The sequence below is a fragment of the Penicillium cinerascens genome, assembly GCF_028974065.1.
Source record: "Penicillium cinerascens strain IBT 15544 chromosome Unknown contig_16_segment0_segment0, whole genome shotgun sequence".
Classification (NCBI taxonomy): domain Eukaryota; kingdom Fungi; phylum Ascomycota; class Eurotiomycetes; order Eurotiales; family Aspergillaceae; genus Penicillium; species Penicillium cinerascens.
In genome coordinates, this window is record NW_026695286.1 from 1210701 (window position 1) to 1224330 (window position 13630).

The 13630-nt window shown below is 54.1% G+C and overlaps 5 protein-coding genes across 5 annotated transcripts; 4 read left to right on the forward strand and 1 right to left on the reverse strand.

The window, feature by feature from the left end:
• Positions 1-504: 504 nt before the first annotated feature.
• Positions 505-2714, forward strand: N7498_000436 (putative acyl-CoA synthetase; the record flags this gene model as incomplete). Its single annotated transcript, XM_058447499.1, has 4 exons — positions 505-880; positions 930-1325; positions 1376-2242; positions 2284-2714. 4 exons carry the CDS (start codon positions 505-507, stop codon positions 2712-2714), a joined length of 2070 nt encoding a protein of 689 aa, XP_058312910.1.
• Positions 2715-4159: 1445 nt separating this feature from the next.
• Positions 4160-4679, reverse strand: N7498_000437 (putative GPI anchored protein; the record flags this gene model as incomplete). The annotated part of the gene is made up of 2 exons (XM_058447500.1): positions 4160-4394; positions 4453-4679. 2 exons carry the CDS (start codon positions 4677-4679, stop codon positions 4160-4162), a joined length of 462 nt encoding a protein of 153 aa, XP_058312911.1.
• Positions 4680-6815: 2136 nt separating this feature from the next.
• Positions 6816-8629, forward strand: N7498_000438 (serine hydroxymethyltransferase; the record flags this gene model as incomplete). The annotated part of the gene is made up of 5 exons (XM_058447501.1): positions 6816-6974; positions 7036-7092; positions 7144-7237; positions 7291-7428; positions 7485-8629. The coding sequence occupies exons 1-5, from the start codon at positions 6831-6833 to the stop codon at positions 8627-8629; spliced, it is 1578 nt and encodes a 525-aa protein (XP_058312912.1). The 5' UTR covers positions 6816-6830.
• Positions 8630-8934: 305 nt separating this feature from the next.
• On the forward strand, positions 8935-10907 carry N7498_000439 (MOSC domain protein; the record flags this gene model as incomplete). Its single annotated transcript, XM_058447502.1, has 3 exons — positions 8935-8940; positions 9003-10176; positions 10663-10907. The coding sequence occupies 3 exons, from the start codon at positions 8935-8937 to the stop codon at positions 10905-10907; spliced, it is 1425 nt and encodes a 474-aa protein (XP_058312913.1).
• A 135-nt stretch (positions 10908-11042) lies between these two features.
• Positions 11043-13035, forward strand: N7498_000440 (putative Patatin-like serine hydrolase; the record flags this gene model as incomplete). Its single annotated transcript, XM_058447503.1, has 3 exons — positions 11043-11109; positions 11161-11743; positions 11796-13035. The coding sequence occupies 3 exons, from the start codon at positions 11043-11045 to the stop codon at positions 13033-13035; spliced, it is 1890 nt and encodes a 629-aa protein (XP_058312914.1).
• Positions 13036-13630: the final 595 nt, after the last annotated feature.

Sequence of the window (13630 nt, forward strand, 5' to 3'; positions counted from 1 at the left end):
CGATATGATACCCTACGACTGAGCTTGTCATTTTATATTTTTGAATTCGTACCAGCCATTTACGCGAGTATATAGACAATACAGATTTCGAACTCAATGGCTGCGAGGGGAAGCACTGAAGAAATGTGTCTGGGGATTTCGGTCTCCAACTAAACCAGTAAAAAGTAAGTAGCTGTGTAAACGAAAGCGAACACCTGTTTCATCCCCTCGCGTATACAAACCAGTACATGGCAGTCCACGGTGGCGTGCCGCGAGCACATGTAACCGTCACGTACTGCGAGTTGCGGGGAGAAGCCTCAGCCCGAGGGTGTCCGTGCTTTCCCCGCATTTGCATCCGACTTGTCTCTGGAGCTCTCGGTGGGAAATCCCTGCAATCATCCGTCTCTCCGTCATCCAATCGCACATAAGGAACCCAACTACCTGGACCTCGGGTACCGGCAGGGTTAAAAAGTGGTGGAAAGCGTGCGATCACAACGAACAACCAGAATACCACATCAACCCACCATGGCGCACCCCCAACGAGCGGCACTGGAACGGTCCCTCACCGACCCAGAGACATTTTGGTCTGGCCATGCGGAAAGGCTCCACTGGCACCGTAAACCGACTCGAGCCCTGACGCGTCAGTCCAAAACCCTCCCGAGCGGAGTCCAGCATGAACATTGGTCGTGGTTCCCGGATGGCGAGATCTCCACGACGTACAACTGCGTGGATCGTCATGTGGCAGGCGGGCGGGGCGATCAGGTTGCCATTATTTGGGAGTCGCCGGTGACACAGACGACGGAGAAATACACCTATGCGCAGTTATTGGACGAGGTCGAGGTACTTGCCGGTGTGCTGCGGGAAGAGGGTGTACGGAAGGGGGATGTGGTCATCATTTACAGTATGCAATCGTCAATAACTACGGAATGGAAATGTCTGACAACGGGCAGTGCCGATGATACCAGCCGCGCTCATTGCAGCGCTGGCCATTACCCGGCTGGGGGCCATCCACGCCGCGGTCTTTGGCGGGTTCGCTGCCAAGTCCCTGGCACAGCGTATTGAAGCTGCCCGACCGCGGGCAATCATGACGGCCTCGTGCGGCATTGAAGGTGCCAAGGGGCCGATTTCGTATCGGCCTTTGGTGGAGGGGGCCGTGGAGGCGAGTCGGTTTAAACCTAGTAAGGTTATTGTATGGCAGCGGGACCAGATGCGCTGGAATAACCCGGATAAGCTGGGTGGCCAGCGTAACTGGCAACGGCTGGTCAAGAGTGCGCGTGGGCGTGGTATTCGAGCTGGCCCGGTGCCGGTCAAAAGCACCGATGGGTTGTATATCATCTATACTAGTGGTGAGTTTCGCCATGATCATATCCCAGTCTCCCATTGCTAATCAGAGCAGGTACAACGGGATTACCAAAAGGTGTTCTAAGAGAAGCTGGAGGCCATGCCGTCGGACTTGAACTGTCCATCCAGTCTTTGTTTGGCATCAAACCTGGTGATGTGATGTTCTGCGCCTCGGACATTGGCTGGGTTGTTGGTCACTCGTATATCCTCTATGCACCGCTGCTGGTCGGTGCGACCACCGTCCTGTTCGAAGGCAAGCCTATCGGCACGCCAGACGCAGGAACGTTCTGGCGGATAATCGAAAAGCATGGAGTCAACACGCTATTCACGGCACCAACAGCAATGCGAGCCATTCGCAAGGATGACCCCAGTGACCGTTTCCTGAGAGAAATCGGCGAGCGAGGCGGTTTGAAATCCCTCCGAGCACTATTCCTAGCCGGTGAACGCAGTGAACCCAGTATCGTTAGCACATATCAAGACCTGCTGTCCCGATACGCCGCACCAGGAGCCCTCGTCGTTGACAACTGGTGGTCCTCCGAGTCCGGGTCCCCCATCTCAGGGTTAGCGCTGGATAGCCACGCCGCCCTGACCACAAAATCAGGATCAAACCGCCCGCTCGCCATCCGGCCGGGCTCAGCAGGGCTACCGATGCCAGGGTTCGACGTTCGGATTGTCGACGACGAAGGCAACGAAGTCCCCCGCGGAAAAATGGGCAACATCGTAATGGCACTCCCTCTGGCCCCAACAGCATTCACAAGTCTCTTCCAGGACGAAGAGCGATTCTACAAGGGATACCTGAAGCGGTTTGACGGACGCTGGCTAGACACGGGTGATGCAGGACTCATTGACGAAGACGGCTACGTGCACATCATGTCTCGATCCGACGATATCATCAACGTCGCGGCGCATCGCTTCAGCACCGGTAACATACCCCCCCCATCCAACGAAAATAAAAACTAACAGAAAACCAAGGCCAAATCGAACAAGTAATCCTAAGCCATCCCTCCATCGGCGAAGCCAGCGTAGTCGGGATCCCCGACGCACTGAAGGGCCACCTCCCCTTCGCATTTATCCAGCCCCGCGGCGAAGGCCAAATACCCGCGACGCCATCAGCGAAGCTATTCTCTGAAGTTAATGCGCTCGTGCGAGAGCAGATCGGGGCTATTGCATCCCTGGGCGGGATGATTCAGGGCCGCGGGATGATTCCTAAGACTCGAAGTGGGAAGACGATGCGACGGGTGCTGAGGGAACTTATTGAGAATGCGGTGCAGGGCAAGTTTGATGCGGTGATCAGCGTGCCGCCTACTGTTGAGGATCCGGATGTGATTGAGGTTGCGAGGGGGAGGGTTAGGGAGTATTTCATGATGAAGGAGGGTGGCAAGGCGAAGCTTTAGATTCAGATTGCGTACGTGGTCCGTATCTAGAGGGGATTGGTATTTGGATATTAAGGGCTCTAGATTGTGAATAGGAGAGTCAATTCGGTTGTCTTTAGAACGTTTTGATAGTATGATGCTGGTATCTATGGATGTAACAGTCGTCTTCTAATAAGGAGAAACGATTAGCAAAAATGTCGTTCTTTCCGAAGGAGGCATGTTTCTTAAGAAGAGGCGGGCACCTTCAAAGGTAAAGAAGGCATTGACGTCCAATACGTCTCGAGAGAAGAGAATACCCGACAGTCGTTGAAGTCTCCCGGCCGGAATCTGCAGTAAAGCTCAACAGAGACACCGAGTATAGCAGCGAGGTCAACGCCGTGAGCACTATCCTTTTGAAGGATAATTGAGACACTACGATCTTCCAGAGATGATATACAATGGTGGCCCTATTATCAAACAGGAAACTCTTCGTCAAGAGACAAGAAGACAACATCCTCTCAGGTAACGGTTCAAGTCACGATTGATTCTTTCACCAATCCTTTTGGGGAGCTCGTCCTGCTTGCTACCAACCTGGAGCGGTGTTTTGAAAAGCCTTTCTGGATGTGTATGGACCTTTCTATGGATGTGTGCCCAGAGGCCATTTGAATGATCTAGCTCATATTGATGGACTCAATTAGCTTCAACTTCAGCTTCATCTTCGATGATAACCAAGTGACCTTCTGACTGGCTCCTCTTATCCTTTGATAAGGATGCGAGGGAAAGAAAGGCGAGCCTGTTGTGCTGCCATTGGAAAAAGGCTGGAGATGAAATAAACTCCTCGCCAATGAAGTCGAACGCGCGTACCGAAAAACGAATTGTCTCCGTGGCGCAATCGGCTAGCGCGTCTGACTGTTAATCAGGAGGTTGGAAGTTCGAGCCTTCCCGGGGACGTTGTTTTTGCTTGACCTGACGCGGGCTGGCGCATTTCATAACAGGAATGGAAACCGATTACCGACTGTGTTCGCGCGAATGTGGTTCTCGCAGACAAGGCGGCTTGACGGGTTCACCGGACAATGGAGTTCGTTTTGCTTACTTTCGCTCTACGCTGCTCGAATACGCAGGTTCAAACACAAAGCACGTTCACGGATAAGTAAGTCATTTAATGAAGAAAAGAAACGTTATGTCCAGGAGAATCTTGCAGAAGTAAAGAGGCAAAAAAGAAGCAGAACATAAGAAGATCCAACCCCGAAGGGAGAGATACATTATGTATTATCTAATAAAGGCATAGACAAGACATATACACCCAAGAAAAAAAAAAGACCCAGAAGCCCGAGGTCATCCAACGCCTGGCCGACAACGCTCACGTATCACATCATTGAACAAAGCCGGAAGCATACAGCGGATGGTTTCCAGCCCGGCACAGCGACTTGACAACGCTCACGTTGAGAATCGAACGATCCCAATCGCAGATCTGCAGAAGCTTACGCTTACAGCAGAAGAGCGACGGCACCGAAGACGGCGGCCAGACCGGCACCAGCGCCAGTAGCGGCGTTCATGGCACCGGCGTTGAAGGCAGGCTGGGAGGCAGCGGGGGAGCCGGAGGGGGCAGCAGGGGAGGAGCCGGCGGAGCCGGTGGCACCAACGCCGCTGGGCACCAGAGGGGTGGAAGCGGGGGCGCTGGGGGAGACAACGGGGGAGGTGGGGACCACGGCCGAGGAGGAGCTGTTGAGGAAGTCAGTACCGTGCGCATATCCTATATCACGGTGGATTGTTGGCATACCACTTGTTGCACTGGGTCACGGTCTGGGTAACCATAGGACGGGTCACGGTGAAGGGACCGTGGGTCATGGTGATGTGACCGGGAGCCGAGATGCTGTAGGTGTGGCTGCCGTGGGCGATGGTGGTGGCCTCGGGGCACCAGGTGGTGAATTTGGTGACAGTCTCAGTGACGTCGGCGGCCAAGGCACCAGCGGCCAGGGCAGTGAGAGCAGCGATGGAGAAGCGCATCTTGATAAGGTTGAAAAGTTCGAGGAATGTTGCTTGAGATATGACACGAGGTCTAAAGAGTGACTTTTGACGTAAAGAATGTAATCGGACACGAAGTACCGGGGATGTAGTCAAAAGAATGTGGATGGGGGAGGAGAAAGGAGGGAACGGGGTGAGACGGGCGGTTTATAGGGGGAAGACCATGGTCGACTCAGGTACCCGTGCACTGGGGCGGAAAGGGGGCGGGCGTGGCATTTGCCCGGAAATTGGTCGGCCTGGCAATCATGCGTGTCTCGTCTCTGCCGATGCGAGGCACACTGCAATAGCCGCGTCGATAAATGGGGCAGGTCGTGGTCGGAACACGGCCTGCGAACCGTTTGTGCGCATGGCCCGCTCTTGGGGATCTTTTTCCCGTTTGGGCCCTCGTGGATGCTAGGGTTTTGCTCTGCGCAGTCGGACGGGTACAGTCTAGGCCGCCGTGATTGTCAGTGCCGATAGAGATGAGCAGCAGGGATGCCTGGCCGGTCAACTATTCTAGACAAATGTAAAATCAATCATCTGCGGAGTAACTAGATCCAAGTCTCTACCTGGTGGCATAAGTTTCGCGGGGGGGGGCCCGACTCTGAAACCAAGAAGGTTCGGTTCCTGAGGAAATCGTCTTACGCCAGCTCATTTCCCGCCAGTGGGGCTCCCATAATGTTGTCCCACTTGCCACAAGCACCGTTATTGGATCCTGGTCCATAATCTACAAGATCTGAAAGCTTCGTAAACAAAGCGCTGCCGATGTGCGGCGTGGGGTTCATTAGACATCAGGTAAGGGACATACATAGTCTACCAGCTAGGGGAAACGACGTCACATGAAGTCTATTGCGTTGCTGTTGTTGTCTCAAGGAGCAATTTTATTCTAGGAACCAAGAAAAATAAAAGACGAGACCGCACGTGGGGTCGACTCTAAATCCCGGCAGTCGATTGTACTGGTAAATGTCAGCTAGAGATTGGATGGACACTTGGCCTTGCAGAACCTGATTATATTTTGGTAAAGCAATGTAAACAAATCATAGGCATTTAGCAGACTGCTGAGCATCCGATGGAGTTTAAAAGGGTCACTCACCATGCTGACTCGTTTTGCCGGATCTACCGGCATGCGGCTCCAAGGGCATCTCTACTTGGATTTTTATCGCTATTTAAAGCTTCAAAATTTAAGGCGACCAGTATTCTGTTCGAACACTTGAAGGAATCTTTAAAAAAAGGGCTGGTAAGTATCGCGACAAAAAAACGTAAACTCGACCATGACGGTATTCGAAACCGCGATCTTCGCTTATTTCCAGAGGCCTAAGCCATTAGGAGAGCGACGCCTTACCACTAGGCCACACGGCCCGTTTCAACGGGAAATTAAAATATTGGCATCTTGGCTCTATTTACAAAAGGATGCGTTAGAAACGAAGGAGCTCTCGCTCTCCACCTGGCTTACGATTGTGTTTTTCTTTGTGTACCATAGGGATGTAAGAAACATAAAAGCTATAGCTTAATCTGCTTTGATAGAAAGCTCAATGGTAGATTTTGATAAACTATGGAAGGGCAGCCCGAGGCAGTCCTTTGAAACAGGAGACAACGAGTGCGACCATGTTATGGAAGGTGTCACGATTCATCTCTTTTGTTTGACTCCACCCCTCTCCGTACCTAGGAGGCTATGACTCCGGCCCCGGGAGCACGACCGGAACGGGATGCTATCTCGGTAACCATCATAATCCACTGACCTCCTGAACCGGGACCTAGCTCGGTAGACCTTCACGACCCGACATCAAGGGTCGAACACAACACGTCCAATCCGATTGTAACTGGGTCCCAAATGGATGGTGAATAGGCGCGGGACCTCTCAGCAGCGCCCGTCCAGCGCCGGCCCGGACGAATCCAGGCCGTCACCGACGAGTGCTGACACAGATTGAACGCCGTCTCTTCATCTTGGATTTAGTTGTGTGAAGAAAGAAAGGGGAAACCAAAATCTGCCGAAGAAAAGGGCCCGGTCGAAGGCGGTCAGCCCGATCGGGGATAGTGCCGTTTCCCGCTTTCCGCGGGCAACGGGGAACGTGAGGAACGGTTGGCAAGCTGCGTCCCGATATAAAGCGTCGGCGCTTTCCTATCTTGCGAATCCGTCGTGAATTTCTGCCCGCCATGTCTCTCGCTCGCTGTGGGCGTCTTGCCCGTCTCTCTGTTGGGACCATTCGTCCTGCCATCGCCCTATCCGCTCGTCCCTATATCCCCAGAGCCCCCCTCGCGCGGGGAGTAGCGTCATCCAGCCGGGATGCTCAGCAAAAGGTACGGTTGCACACAATGGGTTGCCAGAGGGTAGTAATTGCAATACTGATGCCTGCTGCAGCTTCTCTCTTCCTCCCTTGAGGACTCCGACCCTACTGTGTTCAACATCCTCGAGAAGGTACGTCATGCCCGGAGCTATGTGCTGGGTAATTGCTGACCCCAATCCCAGGAGAAAAACCGCCAGAAGCACTTTATCAACCTGATTCCCTCCGAGAACTTCACTTCGCAGGCCGTTCTCGATGCGCTCGGCAGTGTGATGCAAAGTACGTGCTTCTCCGACCGAGTTCTTGATAGACACGTGCTAATCGCATAACAGACAAATACTCCGAAGGATATCCCGGTGCTCGTTACTATGGAGGAAACGAACACATTGATGCTTCGGAGCGTCTGTGCCAACAGCGCGCGCTGGAGACCTTCCGCCTTAACCCCGAGGAGTGGGGTGTGAACGTGCAGCGTAAGTTGTCAACCTGGTTCCAATGGCATGCGACAGAGCACTAATTACTCTTGCAGCGCTTTCCGGCTCGCCCGCCAACCTCATGGCCTACTCCGCTGTCCTCGACACGCACGACCGTCTCATGGGTCTGGATCTGCCTCACGGTGGCCACCTGTCCCACGGTTACCAGACCCCCACCAAGAAGATCTCCGCCATTTCCAAGTACTTCGAGACCCTGCCCTACCGCCTGGATGAGTCGACCGGTCTGATCGACTACGATGCGCTGGAGAAGCAGGCTCAGCTGTACCGCCCCAAGCTCATTGTGGCCGGTACCTCCGCCTACAGCCGTCTGGTTGATTACCCGCGCATGCGTGCCATCGCCGACTCTGTCAATGCCTATCTCTTGACCGATATGGCCCATATTTCGGGTCTCGTGGCCGCCGACGTGCTTCCTTCTCCCTTCCCTTACTCGGACATTGTGACCACCACCACTCACAAGTCTCTGCGTGGTCCCCGTGGTGCTATGATCTTCTACCGCAAGGGCCTCCGCCGCACTGACAAGAAGGGCAACAAGGAGATGTACGATCTGGAGAACCCCATCAACGCCTCTGTCTTCCCCGGTCACCAGGGTGGTCCCCACAACCACACCATCACCGCGCTGGCTGTGGCTCTGAAACAGGCCCAGTCCCCCTCGTTCCAGGAGTACCAGAAGACCGTGCTGCAGAATGCCACGGCTCTGGCTGAGCGATTGGGTGAGTCCACCAGCAACGGTGGTCTCGGCTACAACATCGTGTCGGGCGGTACCGACAACCACCTGGTGCTGGTTGACCTGAAGAACCGCGGCGTTGACGGAGCCCGCGTTGAGCGCGTGCTGGAGCTGTGCGGCGTGGCCAGTAACAAGAACACCGTTCCCGGAGACAAGTCGGCCCTCAAGCCCGGCGGTCTGCGTCTGGGAACCCCGGCCATGACCTCGCGCGGCTTCCAGCCCGAGGACTTCCGCCGTGTGGCTGATATCGTCGACCGCGCCGTCACCCTAACCCAGAAGCTGGACAAGGCTGCGCGCGAGCATGCGCAATCCAAGGGTGTCAAGAACCCCGGCACCGTCAAGGCATTCAACGACTACGTTGGTGAGGGCGAGGAGATCTCAGAGATCGTGTTGCTGCGACAAGAAGTGGAGGACTGGGTGGGCACCTTCAGCCTGCCGTGGGTCAAGGACCAGTAGACATTTTTATTTTATTTTTTACCCCATTTTATTTTTTCAACGTTATGTACATTTCCCAGCATGGTTCAACACGAAATATGATAAACTATACACTTGAAAGACCTCTCGAATTATTGCCCTATTCGGGCACAGGATGCGCAGTGGAAACTTAATCGCTGACGTAGAACCCGGGGTGATAACCGAGAACCGATAAGCGCGTTCGGGGCCCAGAGCGACAAAGACTCTTCTATAAACCCGCGGTGTCCAGCTCTTTCGCTCAATTGTTACGGCAACCTATCCTACCTAAGTATTATAGAACCGCGATAATGAAAGTCAGCCAGGTAAAAAATTCCTAAATCCCCGACACCGGCCGCAACCACTAACCCAACACCAGCTCTATGTGTACCCCATCAAGTCCCTACGAGGAACCGCCGTCCCCGAGGGCACACTCACACCACTAGGATTAGAATGGGACCGACGGTTCATGCTACTAAAGGTCGAGCCGACCGAAGACGGCTCAACCACATTGAAGAACATGCACGTCTCGCACCATCCCGAGATGTGCCTCTTCCAAACCGCAGTCGAGCTGCCACAAAACAATTCAGATAGTGGGAAAATCACCGTTACGTACAATCCCGCGTCAGACGCAGAGGAGCCGAGACGCGAAACCAAGAAGCTCGACATCCCACTGCGCGTGACTAGCCAGCAGGTGAAAACGATGGAAAAGTTGACGGTCACGATGTACCAGACCTCGACGACGGCGTACGACATGGGGGCTGAGTATAACGAGTGGTTCACCGAGTGTTTCGGGTATCCCGTTGTCCTGGCGTATCTGGGGGCGAACACTAGAGGGATCCTGGGGACGCTTCCGCCGCGGAAGCGGAATAAAGAAACTGTCTGGGAGTCGTGGTGGCGCGAGGTTAGCGATCCTAAAGGGAAAGAGGGGATCCTGATGGGTCTTCTTGCGGTCTATATTTCTGGGACTGTTATCTGGAAAGGATATGATGTGGTTCAGCAGGGCATGACCTCGGATGTATTGAGTGTCAAGACATGCATCAACACGTTCGCTGCGGTCGTGGTATTATCCGCTCTACACTGGACTACTCTTCGCCGCCGCGAAGACCGAATCGGATTTTCCGACTGCGCGCCATTCCTGATTATCTCCGAGACATCGGTCGACAATGTCTCAGCGCGGCTTCCGGAGGGCGAAGAAATGGACCGAACGAAGTTCAGACCGAATATAGTTGTTTCGGGTGCTGAGAGTGCCTTTGAAGAGGATTTCTGGACCGAGTTGGCCGTTGGGCCGAGGCGGTCTCGTTTGTTATTGACGGGGAACTGCGTGCGGTGTCAGAGTCTGAATGTGGATTATGGGACGGGGAAGATAGGGACGGGCGAGTCCGGAAGTATTTTGAAGAAGCTTATGAAGGACAGACGGGTGGACCGGGGTGCTAAGTTCAGCCCTGTGTTTGGACGGTATTCGTTCCTTGATCGACTTGCAGCTGGTGAGCAGATTCGCGTCGGTGATGAGGTTCAGGTTGTTAGGCGTGGTAAGGAGCGTACGGTTGTTGGTGAGTTTGTTCTTCTTGCTTCGAAGGGTGTTTATTCGGCTAATGATTCTGCTAGATTGGCCCGGCCTTACCAATTAGAACCGAGTATATAACTCAAAGTATAGAATGAGAAACCAAGCACCGCCACTTTAGACATTATGTTCAGGCTTTCTACGACGACGTCCAATAAAGTCTACACCCCGTGGCCGAGGTATGGTCATGCCTAAGTGACCCATTGTGTACAGCCCGAAATGCGTGTTAATTGTGCCCAACGAATGCTCAAAGCACTAAGGGTCATCGGAAAGACCGGTTCAATCGGAAGCTGCAAGGAACAGCAGAACCCGCCTATCAGCCCTAGTCGTTCTCGCTCTCGTTTTACAGTAGCGTGACACCGCCACAGTGACATCAGACACATATGCACCGCCACGTCACCTGACCTTCTCCGGATCCATGGAAAAGCGACAGCAAGTGGATTCATGTTCCAAGAATAACTCCGTGTTTCTGCAGTGCAGTGTGTCAGTGGTTCCGTGTGTCTGATCAGCTTCCTGTTGACACTGCTCAATCTCACCTCAATTCATCGCTGTGGCTTGAACGGCCAAGACTTCACCAAGAATCCCGACACTTCTCAATCTTACGCCGCTGCCTGGAATCTCCGAACTCTCACATCGGCCTTTATCCCAACACCTAGACCGGCGCTGCAGTTGAAGGCTCGTGGTTGCACCGGTGTCACGCTTCCCGCCTTTACACTCTGATCTCGGTCAGGCGCCAGGCCTGCGACCTCGATAAGGCGCCGTTGAGCCCCGCGGCGGGAACGCTGCAGATAATAAAAAAAAAAAGAGGAGCATATCAATCACTCTAACACCAACAGCCGCAGTCACCCAGTCACCATGGACGAGGCCAATTTGCGCCGCAAGGACACCACCAAGGGTCCTCCATTACGGATCCTGTCTCTCGGTAAGCGCCGGCTCCCCCCTCCATGCACAGTACCACAGCTAACCAGCACAGATGGAGGCGGTGTTCGCGGCTACTCCATGCTCATCATCCTCCAGGAACTCATGTACCGTACATACGTCGAATGCGAAGGAAAGCCGCCGCGTCGCGACCAAATCCCCAAACCATGCGACCATTTCGATCTGATCGCAGGGACCGGCACGGGTGGCCTAATCGCTCTGATGCTGGGACGTCTCCGGCTCGACCTGGAAACATGCAAAGAAGTCTACGTTCGCATGACCCGGAAAGTGTTCGAAACAGACAAGACCATTGCCGGTATTCCCTATCGGTCTACCCTGTTCAAGGCTTCCAAACTGGAAGAGGCGATCCGGGAATGTGTGCGGGAACATACGATTTACGAGGGAGAAGGAAATGACCAGCCAAACCCCTCGGCGGATCCTCGATCATCCATTGCAAGTCTCCCGTACATCCCTAATTCGGTACCTCAGCGATCGATGAGCCGGGGAAGCTTCAGCACTTCGGCTGCGTCACACCCACAATCCCCCGCAAGTCAAAGAGGCTCCACTTTTCTCAACGGACTGCGCTGGGGAAACCCCGATGCGCTACTTTATGATAACCGAGAAAATCGGACTAAGACGTAAGTTCTACCCAACGAAAATGCACCTGCAATGCTAACAGGCGATTTCTAGCGCCGTTACTGCGCTCTACAAGGGTACCCCGAAGAACGGATCGGCCGTGCTACTGCGATCGTACGACTCTCGCCGCGAACCCCCGCCGGAATTTGACTGCACTATCTGGCAAGCCGGTCGTGCCACTTCGGCTACCGGACTTGCATTCAAGCCGATTCGGATCGGGCAGAGCAACTTCATCGATGAAGGCCCGGGAACATACAACCCGGCACCGCAGGTTCTCGACGAAGCCGTCGTTAATGAGTGGCCTGGTCGAGACGTTGGTGTGTTTGTTAGTATTGGAACTGGTCGTCGCCCATCCGGTACCAACAATCGCTCTCATGAGTGGTGGGAGGATTTCGTCGGAGATGCGCTGGGCACGTTCGCCGAGGCGCGGCGGCGTCTCATCTCGAAGATCGAGGGCTGTGAAGACATTCATCAGCACATGTTGATGGAAAATCTCAGCCGGCGCAATGTTCCGGTAGACAACTACTACCGTCTCAACGTCGAGGTTGGAGTAGGGGAGTTCGGCATGAACGAATGGAACCGGTTGGCGGATATCAGTACCAACACGCGACGCTATCTGGCGAAGCCCGAGGTAAAGAAGATGATTTTGGATGCCGGAGTCAAGTTCGCCAAGATTGACCGCATGAACAAGCGCCTGGCTGCCCACGCGGCTGCTGGGGGCGACCGAGATGACCTGTCCTTCGATCTCCAGCAGGAGGAACTCAGCGTCTCTCAACGTACGTCCGCATTTCCTGTACGGCCGCCTTCCAACCCCACCGCTATTGAACTCCCCGCCGAGCTCCCCGCCGAGTCCGTTGAGTATTTCCAGCATGCACAAGCGTCACAACCCGTCCCAGCCGGAGTGACTGTAACTGCACCACCCGGAGACGATTCACTACCATCTCATCCAACGCCTCAGGACAGTCTCCCCGTGTCCCCGACAAGACGTTCCAGTGGCGATATCAGCAGTTTCCGCCCCAGCCGTGAATATATTCGGCCGTCTTCGCAGCAGTATGCTTCTCCCCGGCACAGTGGTGATCAAGTCTCAACTCACAACGGCATGCCTCCGCCCGTGCCTCCCAAGACACCGATCCCGTACCCCGCCCAAGAATACTCGTCGGGGGTATCCATGCCGGCGCCACTGTTCACTCAGCCACCGGTCCCATCTAGTGGCAAGGCCCGGCCGCCGTACCCAGTGGACGAGCCCCCGCCGACCGTAAATCGGCAACGGAAACCGAGCTACCACGTACGGTGATTTTCTAGCTCTGCTTTTGCAGACTTTCATTTTCCTTGTGTTTCTCTACTGGATACCCTTCATTCGAAGAACACGGAACGCGGGGTCTTGGCGTATTTCCATTGTTTTTTTGTTTTTTGTTTTTCTTCCTATTCGATAGGATGACAGGAAAGGACAAGATAATCCTTGACGGAAATGATGAGTGACGACTTAATGACAACGGTGGATTGCGGGGGTGTATAGTAATGAAGCGCAATTCAAGAATGTCATAGACCCGAAGTAGCTCTGGGTTGGACCCCTGTAGCGGCAAGATACTGTAACGTCGAAGATGTCACCGAAACAGGGACAGGGACAAGTGTCAGGAACAGCCTGCGCAGAGACCCACCGCGCACCCACCGTATCTATCTTTTCCCCACAGACCCAGCCTCTTTGTTTCGGGGGCCCCCTATTCTGCACGTTTATCTTCTGCATCGTTTTTTTCTCTCCCCTTTCTCTTGTCACATATCTGATTTCTGCTTCTTGAACATCTTTGCTTTCGGCACATATTTGCTCGCGCATTTCTCGAAATTTTTCGTTTGCATGGTCCCCTGCAGCGTCACTCTGCCGCTGACGTCGC